This window comes from Echinops telfairi, unplaced genomic scaffold, assembly GCF_000313985.2.
Source record: "Echinops telfairi isolate 266 unplaced genomic scaffold, ASM31398v2 ScPeMD7_6273;HRSCAF=7185, whole genome shotgun sequence".
NCBI lineage: Eukaryota > Metazoa > Chordata > Mammalia > Afrosoricida > Tenrecidae > Echinops > Echinops telfairi.
This window is the reverse complement of record NW_022110173.1, coordinates 4937160-4951478: the sequence shown is the minus strand read 5'-3', so window position 1 is coordinate 4951478 and position 14319 is coordinate 4937160. Positions and strand designations below refer to the sequence as shown.

The 14319-nt window shown below is 52.8% G+C and overlaps 1 protein-coding gene across 2 annotated transcripts; it reads right to left on the bottom strand.

The window, feature by feature from the left end:
• Positions 1-1761: 1761 nt before the first annotated feature.
• Positions 1762-12348, bottom strand: PEX26 (peroxisomal biogenesis factor 26). 2 transcript variants are annotated; one of them, XM_045295928.1, is made up of 6 exons: positions 12206-12348; positions 11783-12113; positions 10561-10704; positions 9320-9615; positions 7602-7748; positions 1762-4706 (listed from the first exon to the last, which is right to left on the bottom strand). In XM_045295928.1, exons 2-6 carry the CDS (start codon positions 12010-12012, stop codon positions 4603-4605), a joined length of 921 nt encoding a protein of 306 aa, XP_045151863.1. In that variant the 5' UTR covers positions 12013-12113; positions 12206-12348; the 3' UTR covers positions 1762-4602. The 2 variants fall into 2 exon arrangements, with proteins under 2 accessions (XP_045151863.1, XP_004710337.1); XM_004710280.2 differs by having other exon boundaries at positions 10561-10701; positions 11783-12348.
• Positions 12349-14319: the final 1971 nt, after the last annotated feature.

Genomic DNA, 14319 nt, shown 5'->3' with positions numbered 1-14319 from the left:
CAAGACTTTCCACCCACTGGCCTGTGATCTTCCTGCATTTGGTCTCATTGCATGTGTTGCATGAGTCTGAAGAGGAATTTATAGATTGGTATCAGCTATATGGGCTAATATCAGACTTATGGACTTGATCTGGACTGGGCTGTCTTCTCAATATTCAATTGCTCTTGTATATAAAGCTCTTTCTTATACACATAGTGTCTATGAGTTTGTTTCTCTAGTCTACTCAGATGGACACAGAGAGATGCGAAAAGAGCCCTGCATTTTCTCGGAAACCATCCATTACATTCCAGAGGGTAGGTGGGGAGGGAGACTGGTCAGACTAAAGCAGCCTGCCATAAAGCCCAAGCCCATTGGACTCAAGTCGGCTCTGACTCATAGACTCCACAGGACAGAGAACTGCCCCATAGGGTTTCCAAGTCTGTAGTCTCCCTCAGAGCCACGGGTAGTTCTAACAGCTGATTTTTTTATTTTGGGGGGCCAGGCCAGAATCACAACAGGCTCCACCTGTTCATGTCAGAGTTAAAGCTTTATTCACCCTGCTATTTTAACCATTTTTAAATGTTTGGGGGCAGTAGGCTGGCTTATGGTGCATGCCGGACACTTAACTGGGTAGCTGAGTTTGCTGACTGAGCTGAACTGCGTGCCTGCAAGGCATATATTAGCAGCCCAGAAGAGCTCTGTAACCTTGCTTGAGCAGGGTAAAGGCCAGGCCAAGAAGCTAAGAGCCAGACTCAGATCTGCCTGTGAGCACGACAGAAAATGGGCTGTCCTGATTAAACAACTCTGAGCATGTCTCATCTGAATTGTAACCTGTTAGGTTCCCTAATCAACCTGCTAATGAAGTGCAACATCTGTGGGTTCTGTGTGGTCACCGTGTGGTATAGAGCCCAGTCACAGAAATCGAGGGCCCTACCCATGTCAGAATAGGGCAGCAAGGGGTGGGCGCTCTGCCATGGAGTCCATTCTGGCCCACGCGACCCTAGGGGACAGAGGAAAACTGGTCCTATGGGTTTCCAAGACTGTAGCTCTCCACAGGAGTAGAACACCTGTCTCTCTCTGGTGAAGCTGCTGGTGGTTTTGAACTGCTGACCTTGTGGTTAGCAGCCCAAGTAGCCCCTACACCAGCAGTTCTCAACCCCTTTCACAGGGGTCGCCCAATTCATAACAGTAGCAAAATGACAGTTAAAATAACTTTATGATTGGGGGGTCACCACAACCCTACACCATCAGAGCTCCAGAAGGGATGGAAGGTAGAGGCATTGTCTCACTCTGCCTTGTGGAAATGGGCCTTGGGAGATGGAAAAGGGCCTTTGTAAGCATTCATCTAAACCATAATAAAAACTAAAGCATGAAACCATTAACCAAGAAGCAAACCTCTGGAATGCAGTTCTACGGACACGCATGGGGTCACCAACCACCTGACAGCCATGGTCTCTCTCTAATAGATGACCTGCTCTGCTCCCGGGAGACGTAGAGCCTCGGAAACCCCGGGGAGCAGTTCTACTCTGCCCCCAAGGGTCCCTGAGTCGAGAGACTCGATGGTAGGGCATAGGTCGTCTGTGACCTTCCTGGATATGCCACGAGGCAGTTTCCCACGCAGGTGCGCCTCTGCTGTCCACTTCCAGGGCTTGTTGCCTCGTACAGTTGGAAGTGTGTGCTGAGCATCGTGTCGGCAGACAGGTGACGGAAGCCACAGATGTGAGCCATCGTGGGTCACTGTATTCAAGTCCCATTTTAGAAAACACCGAGAAACAGGTGGGATGCATTTTCATAGTATATTGTATTCGACCCGAGCTCTCCAAGAGATTTACTGTTTCAACATGTAGTCACTGTAAAAAGAAATGACTGAGCCAGTTTGCATCGACTGCCCTGTTAGCACTAAGTGTTGGGAACCGCGTGTGGCACCGACTGAGCGCCTGTGGTTTTGCATGAGTGGCACCAAGGCTCGGGAGCCACACGTGGCAAAGCGAGCTGCCCCAGAAGGGTAGGGGTGAGCCGAGCCAGGAAACCTTGGTTCACTTGTGACCCCGAGCACTAACCTGCATCCTTGGGAAAGGTCAAGGTCATTGGAGCGGTCTGGATTGAGTTCCTCCCGACTGGACAGGTAGGAGGGGTGGCAGAGTTGGAGATGAGCACCAAACTGTGACCCCACAGTGCATCAGCCTCTTCCCAATAACTCTTTGGAGTCACTCCATCCAACGACCCTGCACCCGACTCCCAGGCACTCTGCCAGGCACGGGGGCACCGTGAATTCTGGTGGCAGCTACCATTCCCGAGCACTTGTGCCGGGGGCAGGGGTGTGTGCTAAGCACCTCCGTGATCTCATTACTCACCAAACAATCCCTAAAGAGCCCAGGCTCTGACCAGCGAGAACGCTGCGGCCAGAATTCAGTTACTATCTCACTGAGAGTTAGAGACCCCAACTCAGACACCCCACCCCGGGCAGAGCCCCAGCTCTTACCAGCACAAACCAAACGGCAGAGAGCTCACGGTCACCGAGGGTACGGCCATGGAGCCACTCCCACAGGAGGGACCAAGGGCTCTGGAAGGAAGCCGGTGGAGGCAAGCCCGGGTCAAGGCCTGAAGGCTGAGGAGCTCGCCAGACAGGCAGAAAGGGCTTCTTGGGGGCAGCAAGGTTAAGAGCAAGCCTGGGGTGCCCAGAGAGCTGTGACTGGCTGTGCATGGAGGGCGGCATGCTCAACGAGAGAGGCCCTGGAGAAAGTGGAGGTGCTACTTGAAGCCGGTGCCTGGCAGGCCTGCATCGCCAGGAGGCCGCACCTGAGCTTTCTCCTGGGGGCCACTTGGAAGCCATTACAGAACTTGGTGGAGGATCTTGAACAGAAGCAGTTTCATTTTAGAGAAATCATTCTTTTGAATGCATCTCGAAGCTCAACTGCCTCCCTTTCTCTCCCAAGTTCTAAGCTCCACATAAAAGCCTACTTCTAAAAGTAGGTTTCCTAAGGTTTGGACCACTCCCCGAGGATCAGATTGTCCCAAGGATCTGTGAGGTTGATTGACTCTCTACCCATTTTTTTTTAAAGCGAGCTCCTGAAAAACCAAACCCACTGTCGTGGAGCCCACTGTGACCCGAGGGGCCCCTAGGACAGCATAGAACTGCCTCTCGGGGCAGTTTGAAACCCCTCAGGGAACAACGAGGCTCTCTACCCCTGTAAGGTGTCCATGTCAGAACCCTGCAGGGACCGTTCTGCTCCGACCTATGAGGTCACGTGAGTCCGAATGGGCTCAATGGCAGTGAGCTTGGTTTAGAATCTTTCCAGAAGCCGACCGCTACATCTTCCTCCCACAGGGCAGTGGGTGGGTTTAAACAGCCAACCTTTTGGGTAAGCAGTCAAGAGCTCCACCCATTACACAACCAGGTCTCCTACACCAAGGGAAAGATTTCCTATAAATCTTTGGGATCCCTGACTGAGGCACTGCCACCACTGAGGCTGGCCCTGCTCCTCGGAGCGCTCCACCGTCCTGACCCCACAGCTGCTGCACCCTGGGCAGGACGGCCCAGTGCCTGAGACTGTGTGCGTGACAGAAAGCTCAGGCTGCCTCCCTCTCCGGTTTTATTGTTCACTGCCTCCAAGTCTCACGTCCCTTCTTCCCAAGGTGCCCCCCTTCCAGGCATGCTTCCAGCTCACCTGATTACCCAGTTCCATTTTCAGCTGTTCGGACTTGGTTTGGAGGCTGGCCTACTTCTGAAGGCCACACCAGCGAGAGACCGTGTGCGTTATACAGACAACGGCACAAAACTAGGACAGCAGGGCACAGGAGGGGGGCGGGGCACACACCCCAGTGTCTGCTAAGGAAGCAAGCAGACACTGTGAGCGAGCCACCGGACACAGTACAGAAACACTCCTGCTGCGGGAAGGGGACGCACAGGAGGGCCGGGTGGGCAGATACTGAGTGCAACAGCACAGAGAGAGCTGGCCACTGGCAACCTGGAAGGCCGAACTGAACCCCAGGAGGCCCAGCAAGATCGCTTTACCCAGTGCTCAGAGCCAGGCAGCCGACTTTGTTTCCAACGGTCACCTGAGTGGTTCTGGAAGCCGTGCCCTGGTCCAAACAGTATGAGGCCTGAGAGACCTGGGGGCCCCTGGGAACATGCCAGACCTGCAGGGAGCAGTGAGGGGTCACAGAGAGGCCCTCTCAGGCCTCTGATGGCCTGCTTCTCAGAGATGGAGTTTCCAAGCACATGAACAGACAGAAGTCACTCTCTCGAGTTTTCTGAACTTCCAACGTCATGAACAACTTCACTCTTTGACTTAGCCCAGATGCAAGGTTTTTCAGGGACACGCTCCTCCTTCCTAATCCTCTTCCCCAGGGGCCTCTGGGTGTAAGGCCTGTTTTGAAGGACTTGGCCCCTCGGCCCCCACTTGGTTTCCACATTACCCACGAGCCCAAGAAAAATGGGGTTCCAAGAGAGGGCATTCAGGCAGGTAGACACAGTTCAAATGATTGGATCAGCACTCCCTGGAGCGAGCTGGCCCCACCCCCAGGGGGATCCAACTGAATCCAGGTTAGGCAACGGACGGAGTGACCCCGCTTCTGTGCTGGTGGGGAATGGAGAAGACGAGGTTCCTGAGGAAGGACCACTCAGTCCTGGACAGGGGGCCGGTAGAGGGGGGCAAACGCGGCCTCCCGGAGCCGATGGAAGAGCTGAGCCAGCTTGCAGAGGAAGGGCAGGGACGAAGGCGAGGCTGCAGGGAGGAGGGAAGACTGTTATGAACCACCTTTCCTCCGCCCTCCTCCTCCGCACTCAGGGCCCTCTCCCCACCCCTTGGGAACTGAGGCTTGTACAACATCCTGGTTTCCATGTCTGTGCCTATGTGGCTTACTCCTCCTCCAAGCCCAGCAAGACAGACTCGTGCTTTCTCTACAGTACATTGTCCGGGGTCTCTCTTCTTCACTTGAATTACCGTGACCTCACATTGGCTGAGGAGAGATCCAGGTTTAACCTAAGTGTTTAAGATCCAAGAACAGTGATCGTCCCCGAGTCTGCGCCAGGTGACCATCACACCTATTTCTATCCGGTTGTGGCGTGGCATCAAGTCCACATGGCCTCCATGTGTTGCCTGTGGCAGAGCTGCAGTCCTCCCCGGAGCAGAGCGTGCCAGGCTGCGGCCGTGCTGGCATAGGTTGGAGATCTTTCTCCCCTAGGCCACCAGGTGGGTTTGAACCACCGACCTCTGGGTTAACTGCCAAGCCTTTCACTGTTGTGCTTCTCGTTTGTAACACAGTGGTCTTGGCAAAGAAAGGAAAATCCAGCACTACCTCACTGCAATTGCAGCTGTGTTGTTCTTTCCTGACCTAAATTGCTGTTGTGGGGGTTTCATGGGATCTTTTCACACAGGAGGCACAGATGTCTTTCTCAAAAAGTAGGGGGGGAGCCTTTGTCTTTAAAGAAAGAGACTGGCACTCTATTGTGGGATACAAAAGGGTTTTCCCCCAAATTGTTCCCTATATTGTATGCCAGGCCTAGGACACTGCTTGCTAGCATGATAGGTGGTCAGCTGCTTAGAGGCAATCACCCTGAGGGTATCAGACCCTACTGTCTGTCCCACCTCAGGGGGCCCCCTCTCCCTGCCGATAAGGATAGTGGATTGCTTCCCTGAAGGAGAGCCCAGAGACAAGTCAACTCAAGGAAGACCAGAGTTGGGCTGCCATCTTGAATCTAGGGTCCGCCCATCTTGTCACATGTGTACCCTTAGTGCCGACTCTTCGATTGCGTGTACACCCCTAGCTTGTCACCCTCCAATTGATGTATGCCTATTATACAGCCCCTTCCCATTTTGACATAACTGGGGGGGCTTGCATGTCCCTGAAAGTGTATCTATGCCTTGATTGGAAATAAATTCTCTCTCTCCATGGACCATGATCCTAAGATCATGGCCATCCCAGAGGTGAGCACGCTACTATGAAATGTGTCTGACTCCTTTATATTATTCTCTCTCCTATCTTCTATGACTTTACTATGACCTTTAGACATTATCGCCGTACAATTGCACCTCCGGACCCTTCAGCTGTTAACTATCTCCTTTAAGTCTTTCTCCTGAAATTCGAATTGCTCGCCAAGGCAAGTCTTCCTCTCCCGCCACACCACCATCATTGCAGTGGGTCAAGAAGGCTGCCGAAGCTCAGGCCCTCCTGAAGAAGTCCTGAGCGGCCTGAGGGGCAAGTTCAAATGGCCCTGTGCCCTACCCACGTAGGGGATTAGTGATTATGAGACTACAGGGAGTATGAGAGCCGTACCCAAACCCAACCAAGCCCGCTGCCATCGCGCCGAGGCTGACTCACGGTGACCCTAGAAAACAGAGGCTGTAAATCTTGACAGAACCAGGCTGCCACCTCTCTCTTCTTCGGAGTGGCTGGTGGGCTCACACAACTGGCCTTATCTACTGAGCCACTTAATGCGCCACAGGGCTCCTTGTAAGAGCCACCCCCACCCTCTGCCACGGATGTGATTTGGACTCCTTGTAACCCTGTATCGCCTTTCTGAGGCTGCAATCTTCACGGGCGCTTTCTCAATGCTTATGTTTCTGGAACAAAGTAGACGAAGAATGAAGATAAACTAGCCGCAGGTTTCCTGAAAGCTATCCGGTGACTCTTCCATAAACCCTGCATCAAGCAGTTCAGAGGGAATTTCCACGCAGCCTTTAGGGAGGGGATTACAAGGACAACTGTGAGGTTATGACCAAAGAGAAAAAAGCTGGGTGAACAAGAGAAACGGAAAAAGGGGAAATCTAAAGGTTAAGGCAAGAAACAGCAGTTGTAGCGGGGTCTGGAGGCTTGGACCTCAAGGGGGTTCACTTTCCCAGGACCCAGAGAGACCCAAGATCTGTGCTCCCCACTGGGCCAAGCTGGAGCCCCTCTCCCTCTGCTCAGGCTTTCTGCGGCCCTCGCAGTGGGGAACAGTTTCGCTGGCAGCCCCCTCTTCATTATGAAAAGCACATATTTTGCATTAGGCCCCCTGTAGTCTTGGCACGTTTGCACGCATGTAAAAGAGAGCGGTGATGCTTGTTCTGATTCTCCCGATAACACAGGCACCTGGTGTGTGCCCGGAGCATGGTGCTCTTTTAAGAACTACCTGTCTGGGGTCAAACTGACAGCAGTGCCTCCCAAGATTAGACAGGCCCCGCGCAGGACCATGAGTCGACATGAAAGAGGAGGCGGTAGGTAGATGGTTGCACAACTTGAAGGACGTCCTCCCCATGTGCCTGCATGGTATGTGTAGAAATGGGTGCATTGCTGTGTGCTGTGTGAAACCCCTCTGGGGCGCTCCACACACACGGGATCATGGCCTTGAGCCCGGTCGGCTCACAGCGACTGGCCTGGGAGTCAGCAATCACGCCTGGACAGAGCTGCTGACTTGGGGGTTCAGACTCCAGGGTTCAACGGGGTGAACTACTCACAGGGTTCCCAGGCCCAGCCTCTGCTTCCCGGTGAGGCTGCACCAGAGGGAAGAGGTACAGAAGGGCCTCCGTCCCCAGTAGGGCTCTTGGGTGGGAGTGCTGAAAAGCACTGCGCTCACAAGCCAGGCCCTGTTAACTGCCCGGCGCCAAGGAAGGCAGGAGGGCAGAGGCATCATCACTCACCTGGGTCAAACTTCACCACCAGGAGGCAGAGGATCACAGCGGCCAGCAGGGTCTTTTTGAAGGGCATTGAGGAGACGCGGCTCAACGTAGCATCCCACAGCCGGCGGAGAAACATCAGTAGTGATAGGAACTTGTGGGACAAGGAGTCTGTGCAGAAAGGCGGGGCTTCGTGTCAGGGCAAGCCACGACAATCGGCTCTGCTCACTCAGAGCCATGGGCTCGAGCATACGACCTGAGGAGGACATGAGGAGCCTCAAAAGGAACCCCCCGGGAGGTCAATGGAGTGACCGGATGCAGCAGGCTCATTACTAAAGTGATGATTCTCTGTGGCCTCAGGTGATGTTTTAGACAGCCACATGGGCCTGGTAGAAACCAAGGCTCCCCACCCAGGCCTTGCTAATCCCTGGATAAGGAGCTGAAAAGAATTCAGGCATCATAGGAAGGCCCCTGACGTCCACGGGCAAACTTGTGTGTGTGTGTGTACCTTTGTATGACGCTAGCCAGCTGTGTGGTGCCCAGGCTTGGAGCCATATGGTAAAACTACATCCGAATGGGCTGAGTGTGCTGCCCTTGAAGGGGTAGGTAGCAATCATTGAAGAAGAGTTTTAGTAAGAAAAGGATGCTGGGCAGGGGGACCCCAAGCTACACAGAAGTAGCTTTTATCTCCTACATCAAGTTATCAAGTTTTCGGTTTGATTTATTATTTTCAATTCAGCCACTCTCCATACATAGACCAGCTGGCTCTACCTTTGAGACAGTGTTCAAAGGAGGAGTAACATCCCACCCAAACCAGCAGGGGTGGAAGCGAGTGCTCTCGTGAGAGAACCTCTAGAGCAGCGGTTCTCAACCTGGGGGTCGGGACCTCTTTCACAAGGGTCACCCGATTCATTACAATAGCAAAATGACAGTTATGAAGTAGCAACGAAATAATTTTATGCTTGGGGGTCACCAACACATGAGGAACTGTATTAAAGGGTTGCGGCATGAGGAAGGTTGAGAACCACTGCTCTAGAAGAATGTGACTGATTAGCCCCAAAAGGATGATGACTATCAAGAGATAAAGAGTCAAGGGTTCCCTGCTACCACCACCAACTTCCCTGAAAAGGATCACTTTAGAAGGTCCTGGACAGAATGGGAGAAAAATCATAAGAGACCAGGCTTACTGGTCAGATAGAGACCGGTCAGGACCCTGAGACTCAGGACCCTTAGTTACCTTTTCAGGTCTGGAACTGAACTCACTCCCACATTAGAATAATCAACCTTTTGAGATCAAAAGGGCAGCATTTACTCAAGGCACCATTCCGAGGCTTCGGAAAGGAGGAGGGGTGGAAACGGGAGGCACAGGGAAGAAGTGGGATAAGAGATGGTACAATGAAGGGATTGAAGATGCAGGAGTTGAAACAGAATGTGTATGAATTGTTGACTGTAAAGCTGATGGTCTCCTCTGGAAACATTCACCTCATTCACCATTTTAAAAGTTAAAAATAAAAAGAGGGGGGGACTCAAGGTTCTGAGACCTAGCAACACCTCCCCACAAGGACAGTCTCTTCCCATTGTCAGGTGAGCTACCAGGCACGCTGCTTACTCTGTACATTTGGGAGTTACTCTCAGATAGATAGCCTGGCTCCTGAGCTCTCCAGAATGCCACGATGGCTCCCAAGGTTCAAGGAGAGCCCACAACTTTCACTCTATGAAGGCCACCATGGGTGATGTCTTACCTGCCAGGCTGGGCTCCTGGGCCTCCTCAGAGCCTGGATGTCTGCATTTCCGCTGTGGCCTGGCTGTGCGAATGGCCTGGAGCGCATCCTGCCGCTGCTCCGCACCCAAGGCCACGGAGCCTACCACCAGCTCCTCCGCGTCAGCCCAGCGGCCCAGGGGCAGCAGCACCCGTTGCAGGTGAAGATCCGCCAAGGCTCTGTATTCTGGAAGGCTCTGATTGTGTGAGTCTCTGAGCCAGGCACTGACCACACCCAGCACGATGCCAGGCTTCTGCATTTTGCTATACAGGAGGACACTGTAGCCCCAAAGAATCCAAACCCCAAGAGAAAACAGTCAGTCTCCCACAGCCCTCAAAACAGTTTACCGACTCCTATCCACACCCTTCCTCTGGGTAAGAATTAGGAGTTTTAGCAAGTATCAAGAAAAGCATCAGTGAAAAAGAGGAGGCCGTGGAATGGGTACAGTTGCTTCCAAGAACAATTGCCTCTTTTGCCGTGAAAGCAGACCTGGAGGGGGCCCAGCAACCATTGCTGGGCATTCTGACCAGATTCTATGGAAGAATCTTGATCAAAAATTTTTTTAAAAGGCAGGCGGAGAGAATGCAGAACTATCAAATTCTCAGGGACTCCGGACTCCTGGAGCCACAAGGCGGGATGAACCCCTGAGATAATTTTTAAACCTTAAACCAAAAATTTCCCCTGAAGTCTTTTTTAAAAGCTAAGCAGTAGTTTTGCTAACTTGTTTATCTTACGCAACCAGTTTAAAAAAAACAAACTGCCTCGAGCATTAGGCTCTTTCCCGACTATGTCCGTGGGATCCCACTTGGGAGCGGAGATGAGAGCCTCGGGGCAGTGAGCTTATGGCACTGGGGAGGGCGGCTGCACAAGTTGCAGACTGAGATGACGGTCACTTAATGGCACGTGGAGAAACTGCTGGTGTGCATTTCGAGGCATTATAGTCTCAACAACAAAATAAATAAAATTTCTTTATCAAATTAAAAAGCAGCTCCCTCCATTCCAGTGAGCCCCACTTCTGCCAGCCAGCTTCATTCCTCCTACCCCCCACGCTCACTGTCGTCCCCCATTCCTCGACCTTTTCCTGAATTCCCGTCACCTCATCCTTTATTGCTGTTTTGAGGGCTTTAAGAAACGAACTAGGCAGTCATTACATTGGGAGAGAACTGGGTCGGGGGAGAGCTAGCACCGACTCAGGAAGGAGAGGCTGGGCAACAAGGACCTACCACAGCTCCAAGACTTTGGGGGGTAGCTTTTCAGGGTCCTGGTAGTACTGAAGGACCCAGGAGAGGGCTTCCTGCCAACGATTCATTTCCGCCAGAGCCTGGATCCCCACAACACACAGGGCACATTTCACCTCCAAGGAGCTGCTGGGAGAAAACAAAAATTATGCTGTGGACACTTCTACCTGGGGACTGTTCCTTCCCAGACCTCAGCTCAGCAGGATTCCTCTCTGGTCTCCCCCTTAGCATGGCGGAGAGGCAGAAGGGGGAGCTCACCACTGGTCTCATGAACTAACTCACAGACATGTGGAAAATGTTCATATGGCATGTTTTGTTGCACACACACACACACACACACACACACACTTCCTATAAACTCCCCGGGGACAAATCAACTGTTGTCCAAGTAGAATCTGGTTTCAATGAGCAGGTGGGACCACCCTAAGGGAAATGACTACACCTAGCAGAGGTGTGTAGGTGGAAGGAGCATGCGCAGGCTTTGCTTTAGGTGAGCAAAGAGCATTGAGCAGTTGTGTGCAACCCCAGGCCAGCTCCTTAGCACCACCTGGTGGGGCGCCTTCCAGATCCAGCCTGGAACAGCCCTCCGCATCGCTGCAACAAGCTCCCACACAACCCTCCCAAACTCAGCTCCAGGGGTCCGCAGGATATGTTCCTCGGGGGCGGGGTGGGGGGGTGTCAGCTTTGCCCATTCTCTCCCCAGAGGCCTCCGCCCCGGCATGACCTACAACTGCATCATCCAGAGAAATGGTGCCCCTCGTCGCCAGAAGAGGTTGCAGCGCCAGGGCCAAGGTTCTCTCCAGGTTCTTCAATCATCAAGCCCTTTCCAGGACGGCAACAGGAACTCCCAGTGCCCTGACTCCCAGTGTCCGGCCTCAGCAAAGGTCCGGGGAGCATATATACTTGGGGGACATCAGGAAAAGGCTTTGTCGCCTGCTCACCCCTGCTGACATAATTTAACACGGAATGTACATTCATTCTACCACGAGGCTTCAGCAACTCTTCCTCGTTGTGCAGTGTGCCTCGGTTTCCTCTCCCGGGAAATAGGTGGTTGAGCGGCCCACCTTTCAGAAAGGTACTACACTCCCCCCCAAAAAATTGTTTTAAGCTGTTCACACTCCTTGTGTACAATACGAGAATGTCAGAAACCCTGAGGTTTCTGAGGCCCGTGCAAGAGCCCCCCACAGGAACCGAGCCTAGCACTTACGTGCCGGCGTGGTCCTCGGCTTGGCCATCGCAGGCCAGGCTGCGGCAGGCCCGCTCGCAGGTGTCCAGCGCCGCCCGGAAGTCCAGGTGCACCACCAAGAGGTCGGCCGCCTCCTCCAGTAGAACCTCCGCCAGCGACTGGGCTGGGGCGGCGGGCACCGGCTCGCTGCTCCGGAGGGGCCCCCCGAGGCCCCGGAGGGGGGCTGCAGATGTCGAAGGGTCGCTCTTCATCGCCAGCCTGGGCTCAGGGCAGTCTCCCCGGAAGTACGAGTGGGGCTGGGCGCAGTGGAAGCGTCCTCATAGCCCAGCCTGCAACCGTCCCCAGGAGGATCCTGGCAAAAGGAAAAGGAAGGGTTTCGCTAAGGCCAAGGCGGGGCTTGCTGGTTGGCTCCAAACTGCCCTGGCACCGGGGCCCCCTGCTCACACCCCGGATCTGCATCCCTGGACTCCCAGGCCCGAACTTCTCTGTCACCGCCTCACGTGCCGAAAGCCCTTAACCCTGTTAGGGGCAGGGCCCGGCTCCTTTATACGAAAACCACCCACAACCCTACACCGCCAGCGTCCCGCTGACATCTTTTTTTTTCTGCAGACACCTCACTTCCTGGAGGCGCAGGGGTCTCTGGGAGTTGTAGTTCTCGGTTGCTCTCGGCCCCGCAAAGAATGAAAAACTACAGCCCCCAGCCGGCAGTGCCCTTCGAATTGTCCGCGGAGAAAACCGGAAAATCCCTGCCGGAGTGGAGGTAGGAGCAGATGGATTTTTAACAAAACCAAGGATGTTTGCTGAGCCATTCTGGCCTCCTCACTATCGGGCTCCAACAAAGGGCTCCAACACACCCTTCTAAATCGGAGTCTCTCTAGGGGTAGCGATTAAATCTCCAAGAGGAAGGTAGGAAAGGTCCTGAAAGGAAGCCCTGAACTTCTCCCGGGTGTAGCCTCCTTCCCAAGCCTGACTCTTTAAAAGCAGCAGCGCATTGGCCGTGGAGCCCATCCTGATGCACAGTGATGCCGTGTGCCGCAGTAGAACTGCGCTCCACAGGACTTGCGGTGGGTGATTTTCAGAAGTAGATCGCCAAGCCTTTCTTCCAAGGCTTCTCCTAAGATTGGAATAACCGCCACCCTTTTAGTTTGCAGCCTAGAGGATAAACGATGTAGAACTCCTGGTTCCAGAAGGGAGCTCTGGTGGCATCGTGGGTACGTGTTGGGCTGCTAATCCCAAAGTGGTCAGTTCAAAACCACCAGCCGTTCTGTGGACTAAAGATGAGGCTTTGTGCTAAGCACTTTGGTCTCTTGATCCTTTCTTCAACTTCATACACTATCCTCACTTTACAGGTGAGGAAATTGGAGCTTATTCAAGAAATAGGTTTCTTAAATAAGTGGAGCTTATTTTAATAATTTAATGAAGGGCATGTAACTAGTGTGTGAGCCAAGCCCAGGCCTTCATTACTCAAAGACTCATGTATTCAAGCACTATTAAGTTCTATAGGTATTAGGTTTCTCAGGTGGGAAACACCTGGGTCCTTGGCTTTGCAGAAGAAAGAATTCATGCTGTGGTTTGTGATTCAAGTGGGTTTTTATAGAGGATGGTTTGTAGTCCAAGTGGGTTTTTATAAAGGATGGGAGAAGTTTCAGGTTTTACAGTCTCAAAAGAGTACACGCCATTTCGGGGAAGCATGCCAAGTGGCTGAGTGGGCACAGGAGCAGGGTAAAAGAGAGGAGAGAATCCTCTCCGACCTGCCACTGACCAGGAACGGGGGTCAAAGAGAGTAAGTGAGAAGAGAGGCTGCGGGCCCCAGCTAGGCCGGGAGCAGGAGCATGTACCTCTGTGCTTCCCATTCAGGGGCTATCGAGTCATCACATAAGCAAGTTACATAAGCTATAGGGACATTGTGAATAATAAAGCCATGCCATGGCAAAGCAATTAGCAAATTACACAGCAGATTAGGTTTTTAATGCATTGTGGTCGTCGTAATTGCTATGTAATTTTGCATACAAGTATAATTTAGTTTTATTAAGCTGTTCTGTGCTTCGGCCAGGCTTTTCGGAGCCTCTGAAGTTTGTCCTTGACTCTCTCAGGTTTAGATTCACACACACTCACTCACTGCCAGTAAGTCCATTTTGCCAACTCATTTTGTGCCCTTTCCAAAGCTTCCCTAGATGGCTTCACTCCCTGAGCGATGCAGTGCGACCAAGTAAAAGTGGAGTATGGGCCCACTAGTCATGGAAGGTGTTGAAGTCAAGAGCAGTCATCTCACACAAATAGTTCCTGGGTACCAAGCACTGTTCTGGGCATTGAGTAGCCCACAGTGCACAAAGGAGGCAGTGGTTTCTGCCTCTGCAGAGCTTGCACTTGAAGGAAAGGGAATAAAGAGTAGTATACCACGCGGTCTCCTTTTTTCAGCCATCATGGACAGGTGGCCAACTTCCACCCTAGCTGTATCATCCCCCCACAAAACAAAACCAGAATCATCCTTAGCCTCCCCTGGACTCAAATAAAACTGGTAATAACATCAAGTCCCATTCCAAAAAGAGACATTGGAG

Bases quoted from the DNA above. Each gene is read 5' to 3' on its own strand.
- PEX26 (XM_045295928.1), bottom strand. From the start codon at position 12,012: ATGAAGAGCGACCCTTCGACATCTGCAGCCCCCCTCCGGGGCCTCGGG. The intron at 10,705-11,782 runs GTAAGTGCTAGG...GTTTTCTCCCAG, and splicing joins GCCGAGGACCACGCCGGCAC to CAGCTCCTTGGAGGTGAAAT. The intron at 4,707-7,601 runs GTGAGTGATGAT...TCCTCCCTGCAG, and splicing joins GGTGGTGAAGTTTGACCCAG to CCTCGCCTTCGTCCCTGCCC.